This window comes from Marmota flaviventris, chromosome 15, assembly GCF_047511675.1.
Source record: "Marmota flaviventris isolate mMarFla1 chromosome 15, mMarFla1.hap1, whole genome shotgun sequence".
Lineage (NCBI taxonomy): Eukaryota > Metazoa > Chordata > Mammalia > Rodentia > Sciuridae > Marmota > Marmota flaviventris.
Window position 1 is genome coordinate 49,485,181 of NC_092512.1, and position 13,274 is coordinate 49,498,454.

At 37.3% G+C, this 13,274-nt stretch overlaps 1 protein-coding gene across 1 annotated transcript in view; it reads right to left on the reverse strand.

Moving 5' to 3' along the window:
• Ralyl (RALY RNA binding protein like) overlaps positions 1 to 13,274 on the reverse strand; it is a 354,882-nt gene that overhangs the window by 40,024 nt on the left and 301,584 nt on the right. Inside the window, exon 6 of the mRNA XM_071602169.1 lies at positions 10,036 to 10,149. Within this exon, the coding sequence (XP_071458270.1) occupies positions 10,036 to 10,149 (114 nt within the window). The remainder of the gene's footprint in view (positions 1 to 10,035; positions 10,150 to 13,274) is intronic.

Consider the following 13,274-nt stretch of genomic DNA (forward strand, 5'->3'; position numbering starts at 1 on the left):
TCACCTCCTGCTCTACTCTGTTACCTCTACTATTGCTGATCTTATGGACTAAAAAAAGGATTTGGCTACTCTGGGTTTGACTCTCCACTCTTTCTTCTAGCAGTGCTTTTTGTGCTCATCATTTGGTCTTCTTTATAGTTTAGATCACTGTGTTGCTGTTAAAAATGTCCCAGCTATCAAGACCTCGTGTTAGTACTTCACAAAAGACAGAGGGATGGAGGTTTGGGATTGGACAATTGTAATTCTATGTGGTAAAAAGTGTTCTGAATTTTATAATTTTCCTAAAGCCAAACTTTTTCAACATAGGCCACGGTATTTATCATTTCCTTATGACACCTAAGTGTTTTGTTGAAGATTGACATTTATTAGAAAGTCCTTTGGTCTGGCATACCCAATCCGTCTCTAATGATTTCAGAAATAGTTATTTTTAATGTTGAAAAATAATATTTCTTTTTTTCTCTAGTAAAATCTCTTGCCAAGAAAGCATAGCAGATTTTCAAAGAACCCATCTAAGACCAGACTTTGAAGAGGCATAGTTCTCATTTGGCTTCATCTATCAATTTGTTTCAGTTATCTTCAAAATCCAAGCTGACTTTTCTGTCTTCCTAGCTGAATATAATTCCTGCTTCTTTGATCAACCAAAGCCCCAATCGAATGCTGTCTTATAGGATGTTGTTGTTTCACCATTTTCTTATTAGAGTTTAAACTCCCTGAAAATTCGACCTATTTCCTTACAGGGTCATAGCCACATTCAAAGGGGACAATACAGATGCCCATCTTTTGCAAACAGACAAGAGCAATACAGTTTAGTTATGCAGAAATATTTTGATGTGCTCTGTACCCCTCCCTGAATACTTTACACATAGAAGAAATAACAAAAGTTATTAGAAAGAATTCAGGAAAAGTGTCCATACTTCTGCTAATAAATGGTCCTATTTAACTGCAGTTTTCTTCTATAAAAGCTGAACATAAAAATCACCTTTATTTTTGAAGAGTTGTTATGCTTTGGAATGAGGGAAAAGATGTGAATGTGCTTTTAAACTGTAAAGGCCAAGCAAACATATTAATAAAAGGCTCAAAATAGTTATTGTGTTGAATCTATGTTGATATAGACAAATTATTCACATCAAAATTACTCATCTGTACTGATCTTTAAGGATACATTACAAAGATAATTTTGGTTTTGACATGACCTCTTGATGTCTATGTTTAGACAATCATAAAGTATTAAATTGCTCTCTGTTTTTTGTATTCACATACAACACACATATAATTCTTTTGATAGTATAATTTAAAGGCAGTGGTGTGTTAACACTTTCAAATGCAAAAAATCTTGTAAGTTATTCTTTTCATTTATTCATTAACTTGAAAGCTAAATGCTTAGAAGACATTATCTGGGTTGAGGGGAAAGAAGTTTTAATTATAATTGTAATTGTTTCTGGTAATTGTTTTGTAAGAGTTTAACAGAAATATAATCAGCCTGCACTTTGGTAAATGTAGTCAACATAGACTGTCATCACCTCACTGGGAAATGTTGTAATCACTAAACAATGATGGATTCCATGAATAAAATCACACATGAAAGCACATGTTGGTTTGTAGTTTAACAAGAAATTTTGATCAAATAATTATTTTGCTGAAATCGAAACAAAGCAGCTTATTCTATTTTTAATGAATATCTAATTTTATTTCTATTTGAAATGAGTAATATTGCTTATTCATTTTATACTGTATAACATTGTTTTTATCTGCATAATTCTACTTTGTATTATGTGAATGTGTGACTATAAGTGTGCTTGTGTTTGTGTGTGTATGTGCATTTGTATCTGCTACCAGAGCTTCTCTGGGGCAGAAATATTTTTATTTGTCTTTGTATCCCTGGTGGCTCCTAGATTTATGCACAAATTAAACATTTGCTGAATTTATTCATGAATTGTGTTAAATCAAATAATGAAAATAAATGTTGAAAATTTTCCCATAAAGTCAAAATAACAATTAAATTTGGCATCATGCTAGCAAAAGTATGAACCCAAAGAGAAGTTGAGAGAAAACCTGCCAGACATATTCTATAGAAAAATCCCATGAAGTAAGAGTGAAATGTGAGGTCTTGAGATTTTCCTATATGAACAATATTCATGATTATATTGACAAGTCTTCAAGAGAAAAATTAAATGTGAAGTGTTCAAGTACTTTCGGGAGAAGGGCTGCTTTTGAATGGTGGTATCTTTTGGGGTCTCCACTGGCTGCTTTAAGTCAAAGTGATGGATGCCATAGCATTTGTTTTGTGAGTGGAGATGAGAGTTTGCATTAGATTTATTTATAAAAAGTGGATTAGAATCTAAAAATCTGGCAGTTTATGCCTAATACATAACTCTAATACTATATAAATTATAAATTACACAGAAAAAGAGGATTATAATGACTGCAAGTTAGTGAATGCCTATAAAGTGCTACTTTATTGGCATCAACTTTAGTCCGTGCAACACACTACAGTGTAACCTTATTTATCATTTTATATACAGGGAAACTGAGGCATAATTAAGTTCAGAAGGTGCCTATGGTCACACAGTAATAGGTGCAAGAGTTGGAATTTTACCTTAAGAATTCCTGATTCTATTGTCTGGGCTATTTTCTAATATATCTCTGGAAAAAAATGCCTTATTTGACACACCAGGAAAATGCTTTGAATTTCTTCAATAACCAGACAATCTTTAAGTTCAAGGATGAAGAAGTCTGTTTAGTTAGGGGCACAGGTTTTAGCTAAACAATGACTATCGAAGGAAAAAAAAGAGCAAATGACAGGTATTTCTGTTTAAGGGGAAAATGCCTAAGGCTTTAAAAAGTCATGAAAGGAAAGAATTTGATATTAAATTTTAATCCTCATATTCAAATATTATTCTGCACATCTCATTTCTACTTCAAAAGCTATATATGATTCAAAAAACAAGTTAGAATTGTTGGGATTTATGTTCAAAGCATTTTTATTAAATTGAGTTTGCTGCATAGCTATTATCATTAATATAACTCTGAAAATTGGTTGAGTTGGCAATTAAGTTTTTTGACATGCTGGCTTAATTGCTAGATAATTACTAGCTGAATTGTACTTAGCAGATGGTTGGAAATAATGTTGATATAAAAACAGTCCTATTATTTATTGCAGCCAAGCTAGTATCCTGGAATCACTGTTTTTGAATATCAGTATAAACTGTATTTTAAAAATAATTTGTTACAGCACCTGCATATAATATGAATTGAGTTCAATGATTCTAATAAGTTCCATTTAGAAATATGCATTTTATTATGGATGGTGTTACTTTGGATGGTGTTACTAACAACCACATAAATAAATTTTAGAAAAAATACATAAGAGGAATGCTTTTAGATTAAAACATCAGTTACATAAGTACATGCTTTGAGCATATAGCCTCAAAGTTGTTCACATGAAATGTTCCGGGTTGTTGAGGTGTCCACAAATTCAATACAAAATAATTTCAAAAATTACTAAGATGCTGTGTTTATTTAAATCTTGCCATTTTGAGAGAGAGATTATTTTCCTATTTTATACATTTCATAAAGTCTTTTCCAAATTTCAGGCAGCCGGTACACTGAAGTGAGTCTCTAGTGGGATGTGAACCTAGCTCTGTTTCCCTCTTGTCTGGAGCCTTTGATGTTTTAGTAATGTAAATCTACTTGCCATAAGGAAGATGAATTGGAGAGGAAACAAACTAGAATTGGAGAGACCAGCTAAAAAGGCAATGCTTAGGGGAATGAAAATGTCCTAACTGATTTGTGGTGATGGCTGCACCACTCAGTAAAATTACTGTCATTGAATTATTCTCTTGAAATGAGTAAATTTTATTCTATGTGAAATATGACTCAATAAAGCTATTAAAAATAATGTGAGTCTAACAGACCATGTGAGAGAAGAGAAGCATTTATATACTGGCAGTAGCCTTGGAATAGAGAGAAGGGGTAGAGTAAAAAGATATCCCAGGTAGGATTTGGAAACACAAGCTACAGCTGGAATAGATGGTGGTGCTGAGGATGGCAACTTGATTGATAGAATTTATGTAACAGCAAATCTGACAGAGACAGGACGCAGACCGAAGAGTATATTTAAATGGGAAAGTGAAGAGAAAGAGTTCAATTTCAAAGAGTGTAATTGAGTTAGTACCAAAATGACTTTCATGTTCCCCTGTACTTGATTAAACTTTAGACAGGTTTCTTGCTGGTCACAGGCTTTCTCAGAAAATATTTACTTTAGAACACTTGAAATTTTAAGTTCTTTTTCTGTCCATTTGAGGTGTGTATCTTTTAACAACCCACAAACATTTTCCTTAAGTTCAAGGAGCCATCTTTTTGACACACAATCATCAAGAAAAAGAGGGCCTCATTCTCTCTTTGTTAAGAGCCAATTAGCAAACACAATTTCCCTATCACATGGAATACCCCCATCCCACTCCCTTTTTGTCCTCCAATAATTTTCCATGAGCTCTTCTAACACTAGAAAGTCCCCCTGTCTTTTATGGGTGGCATTCTAGCTCTTTTTTTTTTTTTTTGCAAGTCTTCAATAAAATCTTCCTGGCTGTTTTCATTAAGTGTCCTGAGCAAAATTGCTTTCACAAATGAAGGATAGGTACAAGAAGCTCTTCAGTAAGCCCTTGGATAAATTTTGATCCTGTTGCTGAAGATGACTCCATTTTTTTTTCTCCCTTAAACTTAGCTTCTTTAAAAATATATGATTTTTGTAGTTAAATATGTCTATTAGGATTGTTATGGAAAATAGCAGTCTGCTTTTCCTATCTGATCACCATACAAGCTCCTTAAAGACTTTTTACTCACTTGGCTGATGCTTTTAAAATAGGCCCTCACGGATTAGCAAGGATGGTGGAATGTGATAGACATCATTATCCAAAGTACATGTATGAAGACAAATTGGTGTCAACATACTTTATATACAACCAGAAATATGAAAAATTGTGCTGTATACGTGTAATAAGAATTGTAATGCATTCCGCTGTAATTTATTTAAAAAATCAATAAAAAATAAAATAAAATAGGCCCTCACATTGCTCAATGACTTGGCTACTTCTTGACCAGCTTTATACATTATCTGTTGACATTACTTTTAGGAAACTATGGGTTCAGGTATTGGCCCTACAATTGCCAGTCAGTTCTCATATCCCTAGATTGTAATAACGTAAATCTGATTAGATCAGTTTCCAGTTTTTGCATAATTTGAACTATGGAGATACTTTGCACAGCTAAGTTGTTATCATAAAATGAATAGTTTTTCTTTCCTGAACAATAATTTACTTTATTTAGAATTAGAAACTGCTTAGGAATAAAAAATAAGTTCCCTACTATTTCTTTATGTATTTATGCAAATGTACCCCTCTCTCCTTCAGTGTGTAAATTTCATCTCAACCAATTTACTCTCCTACTCACTAGTTATTCAATCAAAGTCCTTGTCTTATAAAGGTCTTCCAGAGCCTGCATGAAATACTGATCTGGACTCATTTCCTTCTAGGTCTTTTGCACAGCTTTTCTTCTGGAATCTTCTTTATCTTCTGATGAGTCCCTTCACCACCCACCCTTGGATTCCTTACTTTAGAAAAGCCATGCTTCCCTCTTTCTTAGTTTTCCTCCTTGTTTTGGTGAAGTGCATTTCCCAGTACTTTTTACAGAAAGGGTGCATTAAAATAATTAACTGAGACAGTTTCCATGCTTTTGGTTCCTATGGAAGTAAATGAAACTCAACTCAGAGAGAATGGACACAGCCAAGGAAAACTAAAGCATAACTAACCAGGAACCACCAACTAAAGGGACTTTCCGCTGTAAAACATCATGTTTTCATTGCCTTGTAGCTTTTGGTGTGGCTGTTGAAAGACTCCATGCTAAGGCTTTCTAATTCCTACTTCTTTATATGAACACTGTTCTCTCCTTCCTTTCCCCTTTAATTTTCACTGGATGTTTATAGAATCTTTTTGTCTCCCTGTTCCGCAATATTACAATTACATGCTTGGATGTACATCTATTTTCAGGTATCTGGTGGATCTTTTTAATCTGGTTAACTATTTCCTTCAGTTTCATTTTTTAAAATATTTTTTAGTTGTCAGTGTACCTTTATTTTATTTATATGTGGTGTTAAGAATTGAACCCAGTGTTTCACACATGCTAGGCAAGCACTCTACCACTGAGCTACAACCCCAGCCCTATTTCCTTTAGTTTTGATATTTCTTTTTTTTTCCTGAAAAATTCTTTAATGGTACTTCTCCTCTTTTATTTCTGGAATCTTGTTATTCTGATATTAATCCTGTAATTTTCATATTCTTTCCTTCCTATTGTCCATCTCTATTTTATTATTTTATTTTCTGGAACAGTTTCTCCAATTTTGCATTTCAATCCCTGTATTGAATTGTTTGTTTATATTATACTAATTTCTAAAAGCTCTTTAACCTGCCCTCTAAATCCTCAGTTTTATAGTTTTGTGTTCTTATTTCATGAATATAGTGTCTGTCTTCTCTTATTTCTCTCAGAGTATTAATCAATGTTTTTTCATGTTTTTAAGTTTTATTCTGTACAACTTGTTTCCTCATTTTTTTTGGGGGGGTGGGTTAAAAGTATTTGTTATGTTTCTTCTATTTGGTGATCTCTATTTTCTCACATTTACAGTAGAGTATTAAAACACTGCTGTTTTGTAAGATAGAAGGATACTTTTTCTGTATGTGACCTGTTGACTACCTCTCTGGGAACTCCTGGATCGCTCATGTTCCCAACTAAAGACTCTTCCAGCACCTGCCTCAGTGATCTGACAGCTGAAGGTGAGAATGCTTGGTATTTCTATCATAACAGTGTAAACTTTCACCTCACCCCCAGTTTTCAATTGCTCTCAAATTTGCTTGTTATCTACCTGCCCCAAAGTCACTGGAAAAAAATATGATACTATGAAACTTGAATTCAGGGCATGCTCCACGTCCTGTCATGTCTTCTTCTTCTTTTTTTGTTTGTTTCTTTGGGGGGTTGAATTCAGGGGCATTTAACCACTGAGACACATCTCTACCTCCCTTTATCTTTTATTCTGAGACAGGATCTTGATGAAGGCCTCACTAAGTTGCTGAGGCTGGCTTTGAATTTGCCATCTCCTGTGGTGTCTTGTTTCTGGTCCTTCATTTCCCTCCTGTTCCTACATCTATGCTGGAAACTTTCATTATCAAATGACTAATAGTATATTGGGAAATGAAATGTGTACAGAAGAGACATGATGAAGAGTAAATACTAGCTACCAATTAATTCTCAATGAATTATTAAAATGAGTGCTCCCTTAAGTATATAGGGGGAATTTGGACACATTTCACTCCATTTTCCATAATGTAGTTTTAACCCTTTCTGTTCAACTCTGATTTCTTTCTATAAAGCATATAGAATATGATTATCCTATTTCCATAAATATAGATGCTATTCCAGAGACAATTTCTAAGAGAATGAAGTTACAAATTTTAAATACATTCATTTTTGTCATACCATGTTAAAATAAGAAAGACATAAACATAAAAGGACCAACTCTATCATTCTAAAAACAACTGTCTTGACTGGGAAAATTTAGACATGTGCCAAAGTAAGATGACAGTTTTCATAAAGCAAAAACTGAGGTTTGAATTTTACTGTTACATATATAGATTATCTTCTAAGAAAATCTGTGGAAAGTATTATTCATTACAGGAAACTGGAAAGTATAATATGTTAGAATAAGGATCACATTTTCTCTTTGAGGTGATTTATATTTAAATGAGTTCTCCATAATCCTTTAAACTGAAGTGCAAATTGGTTATCAAAGTCTTTTGCTGTAAGGGTTGTTTTACATAATAATGAATTTCACACAAGTTCCTCAAAGGGAAATATTGATTTAGGCAACATCACAGGATATTTCGGTTACAGGAACACTTGATTAGTGCCACAAAAAGCATATAAAAACTTTCCAAAATCTAAATTTCTTTACTAAGGAAGTGTAGGCAGTATATTTTTTTTCAGTATAAAAATATATTCATTGTAGGAATTTTTAGATAGAAATGATAGATAGATAACAATTTAAAAAAAATTTTATAACAATTTTATCTATCATTTCTCATCTATATTAACTTAGCAAATATTAGTGAGAATCTATTACATGCTACAAGACATGGCTTGTATTTTTGTAAAAATGAGCTGTTTGAAAGTTCAGGTAAAATATCTGAAATTGTTGGGATCAGAAGAGTTTCATACTATTTTAGATTTTGGAATGTTTGTATAGATTTTTACTGGTTGAAAATCCCTAATTGTAAATTCTGAAATCTGAAATGCCCAAAATTTCAAAAATTTTTTAGCATAAAACAGTGATTAAAAAGTTTCAGATTTCAGAACATTTTGAATTTTGGAATTCAGATTTTCAAATTAGGGATGCTCATCTTGGAGTAGTAAATATTTGCTTATATTTGTGTGTATTGGTACTAATCCCTGACAACTCCAGTTATTAAGCCTATAGCTCTGGTTGGTTACTGTGTTGTACAGTTTACATATGCTACTTAATTCATTTCTCACAATGTAAGGTGGTCATACTATTCCTCATTTTATAAAAGAGAAAACTGAAATTCAGGAAGTGGTGGGTGAGAATTTAAACTTTTTATTTCTTGCATCCACTATACCATAACCATGACTTCTGGCTTTTTTTCATTCTTGAACCCTGTAAGGCTCACCACCAGAAGAGAGCTCTGATCCTCACCCCCATGATGAGTTAAAAACCAGCTGACTCTTGTTTTCTCTAGTTCAAGGGCTGGAGGTCTCAGTCAGTTCTCATAATTTAGATGCTACCTGACTAACGCACTTTTGAGAAATACTGGGACCAACCCCAGTGGAAAATGTGAAATTAAGGTAAAAATTGGAGGGCAAATGGATTTGGTCACTAGACTCAGGTCTATCACTAACTAGACATGTGACTATAGAAAAGTTAATTTACCTTCCAGAGCCTTTGTTTTCTCTTCTGTGAGATGTGGAGGTGGGATTTATTAATGGCTTTTAGAATTGTGTGTTTATTGATTTTTATTTATTTATTTATTATTCTAATTTGTTGTATATGACAGCAGAATGCATTCCAATTCTTATTACACATAAAAAGCAAAACTCTTCCAGCAAATTAAGACTTATATGGAATATTTTTTTAATGTAAATTTTGTTTTATTTATATATGATGGAATCTTAATATATAAAAGCAATACAGGTAGAGTTGTACTGGTTGGAATAAGGGTTGGACTTGGAGGAGGCATAAATTTATCACCTCCTCTTAACTCCCACCTCATCTTTAAGGAGGCCTCTGAGATATCTAATGACTTATAGAACAAGATCATCAAACCATGGACTAGCTCTTTATTATTCCTGTTTTCACAGTCTGTGGTTATTCAAACATCTGTAGCCACATAAAAAGAGCATTACAATTGTATAAGAATGTACTAGTGTAAGATCTGATAATTCAAAGGAGATAGGTCTTTAAGTTGCAAAGGACATGATCAAATAATTTGGCCTGTGGGTGGTTAGCTGCATGCTGTTGTACTCTACGTTCCTGAAATTTGGCACTGAAGTTTCATGGGGTGGCAGCAATGGCAGGAGTTGGGATTTAGAATGATTTTTGAAACCTGTTAATTTTGCTCCAGTCAATTTATTGAAATATGAAAATTATTTTGGTCTGATAGCATTATTGATTTTTGTTGTCTTAAAGTTTACTTGATATTAAAAATAAGCTTTCAATTATAATCCAATTATTTCTGAGCATGCTATCAAAATACTTTTCCTTTTCATATACATGTTAGAGAAATTAGTTCCTGTTTTCTAAAAGTAATGAAATCATATCCCATTGTTGCAGTTCTTAGCTTAAAGGCTTTGTGTATCTGTATTAAACTTTTAGTAAACTTAGCAAGTGTCTCCCCCGGGCCTGTAGTGTCTGTGATTGATGGTTTCATTGGTTTAATATCAACCTTTCTGTGGCCACAGATTCTCTTCACTTACCTGCCTCTGCCTTCTGCTGCTTCTCAATCTTCTCCAGGCGCCCTAGCAAGGAGTCAATTTTAGCTTTGATCTGGGTTAGTTCTTTCTTGATTGTCTGTAGCTCGTCTGACTTCACTAGAAGGGGGAGAAGGAAAAGAAAACAACAGAACATCAAACGTGCCACTGTTCAATTAGAACACAACTCAAGGCACCCCACATTTTCACAAGTCTGTCAAGTTACACAGGATACTTTTCAATTTTATCAGCTCCTGGAATAGTGGAAAACAGTGCCATTTACAAATGGGGATTCTCAGTGTCATAAGTAATTGATCCTGAAACTTTGAGGTTATACAAAGGGATAACAGAATCTAGAAATATTTTATAAAATAACTAAATAATGCCAAAATCAGTTCTGGAGTATAGGAGAAAAATCTGTATTGCAAGGTAGATTTGGCATAAGGAATGTTTAAATTATCACCGGTATGCTAATACTACTTTGAGGCATTACATTGTAATATATATTTCTGCAATCAATGATATTTTAAATCCAGCTCTTTGGGTATTGATTGAAACCAAGATAGAACATTAATCCTCTAAGGAAAATGTCATAGATGCTAAAGAACTCTTTAATTCTAATTTGCTTCTTTCCCTATTCTTTCTTTAAAAAATCAGGCAATGAATAGGTTATGCATAAGGTTTTTAAGTCCTGGGGCTTGATGGAAAGAAAATCCACAGAAGTTCCCATTGACATATATAGCATTAGTTCCTATTCTAGATTTTCGGTGTTTTGTCTGGCTTTAAAGACAGAGAATGGGGGCTAACATAAGATTGACAACTTCTCATTTGGCTAAGTGAGGTTGTTAAAAATGGTAACACTCACTCACTGCAAACTATAATAATGATTTTATCAAGCAAAAGACAATCTCATATTTAAAGGATAATTACATTTTTATAAACAACAATAATTATTTATTAACATTATTAATATAAATATTTATATTAAATTGCATTGTCTTTATTTTGGTTTTCTGAGAACAATGGGCAATTTCACCATGAGTCTATAGTAATCAGAGATGGAAGATTTTAAAGTTATGACTATTGTAGAACAACACCTGCCTCTGAGCTTTCATTTAGTGGATTTATAATGATCTCAGCAAAGATATTACCCAGCAAAGCAATTAGTGTTTAGCTTGATTGTCAAGTCTTCAGGAATTTTGAAAACCAAAACCCAAAGAAAATATAATCTATTTGCTTGAAATAAAGATTTGTCAATTAAAAATATGTGAAATAGTACAGGTGATCTATTATGCATCATACAATTTAGTCTCAAAAGGAAGAACAGAGCGGAGACAGAAGATGGCGGCGAGGGGAGTGCATTGCCCCCGTGTGCTGCTTCACTGTGTGGGAGTATGACAAGTCAGGACGGCTAAAGGATATCTTGTTAGGAATTTCCAGCAATAGTGGGGTGCTCCGGAACCTGGAGGAAGGATTTCCATCGCACGAGGATCAGCTACGGGGACTCAAACGCGAGAGGTTTGTCGCACGGAGGGTAACACTGCTTATTCAGCAAATCGCCCCGCGGCTAGAATCTGCAGCGTGCGCTGGGATAGAGACGCAGGGATACAGCGCTGCAGTTTCTGCCAGCCGCGCAAGCACCGTACTCAGGGCTGAATTCTGGGTTCGAGACGGGGGAAGGAAGCGGTCCATCTCGGTTCTCCACACCGGTCAGACCACAGAGGAGGCCAGCAGCCACCATGTTGGTAAACTGACGTCACCACCCCTGTTTTCGACTGGCCGCAGCTCATTCAGCCATAGAACAGGTAATTTCAGGCTGCAATTCGCCTGCGGCTTGCAGACAGATTGCTAGGGCTCAGCGCCTGGGTGCTTCTTAGAACCTGATCTTATCGGAGTGAATATCAAGCGCGGGGCGGCCGAGTTCCGGCTCCCAGAACCGCCCTGGCCCAGGGATGCTGAGCCTGCGGAGGCTGCTTCTTGGACCCTGCTCCTACCAGAGCATACAACAAGCACTAAGCAGCCGAATTATGGCTCCCGGAACTGAGCCCGCGGGGACTGCTTCTTGGAGCTTACATTTATAGGAGCTTACACCGAGCACGGAGCGGCCGAGTTCCGGCTCCCGGAACTTCCCTGGCCCGGGGCTAGGAGCCCGCGGAAACTGCTTCTCAGTCCGGGTCCTGCTGAGGGCCGGTCAGGACTCACCCGGTGCTTTGGTTGCCCGGCAAGGGGAACGAAATGCTGCCATTCGCATAGGATACCAACATGGCAGAGATCTGATGTCTGCAGAAAGCGGCGGAGGAGGGAACTTCATCAATACCAGTGGTGACATAAGCAGTTGGTCTCCTGGTAGGGGGGGTGAGGCACAGTCACCCGAGTCTCCTCAATTTGTCATCGAGCCAGAGGGAAGGAGCCGGGCCGCCGCCAGTGCCCGGAGCAGGCCCAGCGGCTCGCCAGCGTGGTGACCGCGTGACCCCAATTGGAGAGGGGGCGGAGCGGAGCCGCCACCCGCAACCGCAAGGTGGGCAGACCCGCGACCCAGTGGTACATGGGCGTGGTAGGAGGGGCAGGGCAGAGCCGCGGTTCGCGCTGTGACGAATGAGCGTGCAAGGTAAACAGACCTGTGACAGCCTGGCAGGTCAGGCCCAGTGGCCTGCCAGTGTGGTACACACGTCACCCCAACTGGAGTAGGGGCAGAGCAGATCCTTCTCCCACGCCCGGGTCAGGCCCTGCCAGTGAGCAGACCAGTGATCAACCTGCAGATCAGGCCCAGGGGTCCTCAGGCGTGGTAGGAGGGGCAGGGCAGATCCGCCGCCCACGCCTCCAAGGTAGGCAGACCTACAACAGACCGGCGGATCAGGCCCAGGAGCCTGCCGGCGTGGTACAAACACCACCCTAATTGGAGTAGTGGCAGAGCAGAGTCGCCGCCCGTGCCAGGAACAGGCCCAGCGTCCTGCAGGCGGGGTAGTCACGACACCCCAATTGGAGTAGGGGCAGAGCAGAGCCTCCACCCGTGCCCGAAAGGTGGGCAGATCTGCGACCGACCAGTGGGACAGGCCCAGTGGCCTGCCGGTACGACAGACACGTCACCCCATTTGCAGTAGGGGCAGAGTAGAGCCGCCGCCCGCGCCTGCAGGGTAGGCAAACCTGCAACCGACCGGCGGATCAGGCCTGGTGGCCTGCCGGCGTGGTACACTTGTCACCCCAATTGGAGTAGGGGCAGAACAGAGCTGCCGCCAGCTCCCAGA